This window comes from Crocodylus porosus, unplaced genomic scaffold (assembly GCF_001723895.1).
Source record: "Crocodylus porosus isolate Cpor-Errol unplaced genomic scaffold, CroPor_comp1, whole genome shotgun sequence".
Classification (NCBI taxonomy): domain Eukaryota; kingdom Metazoa; phylum Chordata; order Crocodylia; family Crocodylidae; genus Crocodylus; species Crocodylus porosus.
In genome coordinates this window covers 2,086,043-2,091,450 of record NW_017728909.1, presented here as the reverse complement: position 1 = coordinate 2,091,450, position 5,408 = coordinate 2,086,043, and the positions used below count along the sequence as shown (strand labels likewise).

At 37.6% G+C, this 5,408-nt stretch overlaps 1 protein-coding gene across 4 annotated transcripts in view; it reads left to right on the top strand.

The window, feature by feature from the left end:
• WDR7 (WD repeat domain 7) overlaps positions 1-5,408 on the top strand; it is a 299,401-nt gene that overhangs the window by 49,487 nt on the left and 244,506 nt on the right. For all 4 annotated transcript variants that reach the window (XM_019531753.1, XM_019531750.1, XM_019531752.1 and 1 more), the window contains exon 14: positions 2,733-2,947. In XM_019531753.1, the coding sequence (XP_019387298.1) occupies positions 2,733-2,947 (215 nt within the window). The remainder of the gene's footprint in view (positions 1-2,732; positions 2,948-5,408) is intronic.

Sequence of the window (5,408 nt, the reverse complement as noted above, 5' to 3'; positions counted from 1 at the left end):
CAGTACAAATCAATATAAACATAATAATTATAAAGAAGGAGAAAAAACAAAACAAATACAACTTGTTACCAAAATAAAATGCTGAAGCTTATCCTATGTCTTAGCTCACTTATACTTATCTATAGGGAATAGAGAGGGAAAGAAAAAGTCAGACGTGGTTGGGGAAGGGGAGGAAATGCATTTTAAAAGGAAAAAAAAAGAAAAACTGGAGGTTTTGCTACAACTGCATGGGGGGGGTGTTAGTGAGGGAGCACAGGAAAGACTACACAGCCAGTTCCTCCACCTGCCTGCCTACCCACTGTTTACCTTCAGCTACACCCTTGTCCCAGCCAGGTCAAGAGGTGGTGGAAGCTCCATCCTTCAAGGTTTTCAAGACCTGTCTGAAAGACTAGATCATCCCAGCCAAATAGGCTTGGGCTGGGATGATCTAGTTGGGGATGGTCCTGCTTTGAGCAGGGGATTGGACAGGATGACCTCCCACCCACCTCCCAAGATGACCTCAAGGCTCTGCAAGCCAGAGGTTGAGCACCCCTGGTCCATAGGAAGCTAAGCTGTTGAAGCTTTAAACGTGAATGAAAATGATTTGTCTTTCATTTAGCGCAGAAAAAGTTAGATGGACAAAATGGTCACTGCAGATCAGTTGTAAAATACTGATAAAGCCCATTAATTGTTTGTCCATGCCATTTGTACTTCTCTTTAAGGCAATTTTTTTTGCATTTTTCATTATGTAGCTGGTTAGCTGTCTTGCTTTTCCATGCTGTATGTTGTACCAAGGTTACAGATAGAAGGAGCTTCCACTAGGCATTTTATTATTTGTTACTGCTGAGTTTGATCTCAAAGAAAGTAACATTATTTACATGATTATCTGTAACTAGCAATGGGAGTTATACTCTTCCTGCCATGAAGACTTTGCTTACTCAGAGGGATACAGAGTTTCTATTTACCTGCTTCTTCCTAAGGGTGCAGACATACAGCACATTTTACTCTAGAGCAGCTGTAGCAAACTGTGTGTGCCAAGAGGTAGCAGAGACCACGTGGGCACTTATGGACTAACAGTAATCCCAGGAAGCGGTATGTGGCAGAGACCTGACTGACACACCCCAAAGCAGTCGCAGCAACCCCTGAGCGACAGAGTGGCTCTCAACAGCAGTGGCAAGCGTTGTGACCCCTGTGGTGACAGCTAGTGATAGTCTTCCCCTGGTAATCCAGAAGGAAACTCCTTTTCATTCCCTTCCCCACTTCTAAATCCTCGTGTACTGGGCAAGGTAGCAGCCCCCCATATGGGAAGGTCTCAGTTAAAACTGCAGCCAGAAACCCAGGAAGTTTAGTATTTTAAGATGTTGTAAACACCTAAATATTTTATTAGGTACTTGATATTTTAGGGTGTATAATATTTGAACTAATTGATATTTATGGTCTCTAATATTTTGGGGTGTTGGATGTTGTGTGGGGTATTTTATAGTGTTCGGTTAGATAACTTTTGTTATTTTTCTTTTTCATTTAGTAAACTTTTATAAGCTGTTTGTGCTGTGTTGGCTTGTATGGCCTCTTAAGTTACTGTAGCCCGGAATGAACTTTTCTGTGTTCAGATTCTCACCAATGATTTAAATTCTGGTGGACTCTCTAATAGGTGTTGCATGTTATTTTAATAATCCTCTCCAATACTATCGACTGAAAATATACATATAATACTGTTACAACTAAGAACATTTGCACAGTAGGATGTGGTTTAATATGCAAGGCAATTATAGTCCTATTAATTGAGTGTACTTGGCTAGGGAAAAATAGGTTGCATGCATCTTTTAATTACAGAAGTCATTTTGGTTACATATTTTGGTTTATGAGAACTGGAGTAGATTTTTTTAATTACCAAGTGGCAAGTAATATTTAAGTGACTATATAAAAATGTGAAAATGCACAATCTAATTGCCTAAAATAACACCTGCATAACACTAGAGATTCAAGAAGTTCCCAATTATTGTTTACAGTTAGAGCCCTTTTTATGTCTTGTCTGACAGATGGTATGTCTGCCAACATGAAGTCACTTAATGCCTGTTTAGGAGCATAGGCTTGGTGACACTCGTCTTTTGAGGCAACATTAACCAGCACCCATTTGTGTAGCAAACTTGCATTTTTCTTGAAGGACTTGCATTTGAGTGTTGACCACATTTGAACCTGTAAAACTTGCGGTATCTGACTCCTTTGAGTAAGATAACAAGAAGCTAACTACAATGCCTTCTACTTCTGGGTCCTATCTGGAGCCAAAGCTTTGTGAGGCTGTGAAGCATATTTGATACAGTTGAAGTTTTCATATATTTTTACCAGCAAGCCTCTGAAAAAGAAGCAATTAGCATATAGAAGTGACATTTTTTTCTTGCAGTTTGGTTCATCATTTGTCCCAAGGGTGCGAGCCTGCTACATAAAGCACCAAGTTTTAAGGCTTAAACTACAAGAGAGAGTTTGGCAAAGTTTTGTAAACAGCTAAAAACAAAACAAACTAAACTTTTAATTGAATGTGGTAGATAAAAGTGTGCATTTATTACACGATCAATATATAGTGAGCTTGCTGGTGGGGGGGGGGGAGTTCTTCCTGTAACTGCTCGGGAATCCTAGTGTGATGGGAAAGTTATTAATGAAAGTTGTCATTTAAAATACCCCTCTGACTTTGTTCTCATTTTTTTAACAATCTAAATGGTTTGCACTAAAATACTGGATGTAAAAATGTTTTCAAGGTGCACTGGATCGTTGTGTGATGGGAATAACAGCAGTTGAGATCTTGAATGCTTGTGATGAGGCAGTTCCTGCTGCAGTAGACTCCCTCAGTCACCCAGCTGTAAACCTAAAACAGGCCATGACTAGACGTAGCCTTGCTGCTTTAAAAAATATGGCCCACCAGAAATTACAGACCCTTGCCACTAACCTTCTGGCTTCTGAAGCTTCTGACAAAGTAGGTTTTTTTTTGTTAATTTGATTTGTGTTTCTGTGTTACTACATTTTCCAAACGTTGTTTTTCTTTTTATGAGTCAACCTATGTTATATGGAAAATCTTGAATCGTTCTGTGTTGAACAGATGTGATCTCTAGACTTTTCAAACTGATGGAAAGATCTTCTCTGACTTCAGCTGATTTGGGGTTACTCCTCAAAAGAGATTTCTTTTGAAACTACAGAAATAGCTTTACTGATTCAGTGAAGATGGTTGAAACCGGTCTGCACTTTTAATACAAAAGGTTATTATCTATAGTTTTAAAAAAATAACAAAATACATTAATATATACTTTATATGTATTATTACAGTGCAGTCTGCTTATAGGAATCTAAACTTGGACCTTCTTGTACTTAGAAAGGATAAATCAATGTCTCCTATAAATGTAGAGATTAATTTTAATACACGGTAGTTTATAGCAATTATATGCAGCTTCTTAAGCAATTAAAATGTTATTCTCTGAAGGAAGATGGATGTCATCCAATGCTATCTTTAAAGGGAGCTGTATATTCATACAGTATTTACAGTTTTTAAGTATTTGCCTTTGTATTTCAGTAGCAACTGATATTATTCAGATGATGCAATTCAGAGGTTTAATATGTTGGTTACATTAAAATATGAATTCATATGTATTTCTAACGATCATATGTAGTACTTCTAATGTCATTTTTTTAATACAAGAGGTTTTTCATATGTAATTTCCCTTTCACCTACTCTATTGTGATGTTGAGATTTGTGGCAATTCTGCAGGAAGTTGCAAGTGTAATTTCTACTGTAGTTTGAAATCTGGTTATAATTCTTTTCCTCTGTTTTAGTAAGTTATTTCCATAGCATAATTTACATTTGTACTAGAAATGATTTGTAAATATGAGACTATCTAGTAAGAAGTATTAATGATCAATTGCAACAAGAGAAAACCTGACAGAAGTACACTCCTTTTTAAAAGGTCAGGTGTACGTAACATACTTTATTAAATTATACTCCTTTTCCCCATCATAACTATCCCTATTATAGTTTGAGGAAAAAGGCACATTATGAATAAAACTCTGAAAAATGTAATCTGATATTTGAAACACTTTCTGTAAGTGATCATAATCCATTATGTGGATTTTTTTTTACAATCTTGTTTATCCCAGTTTTAATAGCACATTTTATAGGCAATTAGTGATAAAAGCCCCAGATATGAGACTAGTGTTATATTTTGCTTGTGAATGTACTCAGTCCTATAGCAGTGGTAATTGTTGCCAAGCCTATAAGGAAAACAATTACACAAGGTAGTGGGGAGTCCTATGAAGCTAAAGGCTTCTGGGGATAATCGCTTTATGAAAAATGTATGCTGACAAAATCATTAGGGGTTTCTCTCACCACTCTCCACTCATTAGGGATTTCTTTCACCACTCTTCTGTGGATTGATTGCAGGTCTCTGAGAGAAATTGTAGCAGAGACACCTTTTTGATGACTTCTGCTTTTTGACTAGCTTGATATGTTCACAAACAGCTGAAAAATTAAAACTAAGGGGTGCATATTGCATAGAGGCTGGTTTAGGACTATATACAAACGAAGCACTCATTGTTTCTGTTAGGTAATTTCTGTTATCTAGAATATTTATCCTGGTTATAGTAACTTATTACAGAGGTACACTTCTAGGGATGATCCTTTAAAAAGCCGGAGCACCAAAATCCATTTTTCTGTATACACGTCCTGGGGGCATTATTTGTATAATACTGCTTTTATTATAACAGAATTTGAATTACTGTAATTCTCGGAAGCTTTTGGCATTTACATAGTCTGTACTTTGAAAAATCAATTGCACATTCCTTGTATGGTACAGGAGAACATACACCTCCGGCATGCTGTGGCTTTCAACATAGGCTTTATTGAACTGGCGGAGTGCGGGGGGTGGAATCTTTAGTGGTATAGCATTCTCTCTTTTAAATTTCAAAACATTAATCTCCCTGTGGAGATCAGAGTACACATTAGCAAACAGTGCAGGTAGTCTAAAGAGAAATGTAGAATGGTATGGTCAATGTATAGAGCAGTACACATTTAGCTTCCCTCCTTTTTGTTAAATTTGTTTATTAAAACTCAGTTGTTTTCAATGGCGACTATAGATCAGCATAACTGAAGCAGCGTACCTAAATCATAACGGTATCTGGAGGAAGCCTTTTCCGCGGAGGCCCAGGATTCCACATCAAATAGGCCACATTAAGAACAGACATAGCCTGGTGTTAATGTAGATGCTATATTCAGGGTTTGAATTATGGGGGACCTTAGGGGGGATGAGCCCTCCTCCCATCAGAGACAGGAGCCTCTCTGTAAGATTTGAAAATCATAAATTGGGGGAGGGTCTCTGATTTTATTAGGGCATTGTGATGGACAGCCCAATTTTTTTTGCAGACCCCTCCCCCCCCAACCCCCCAGAGTC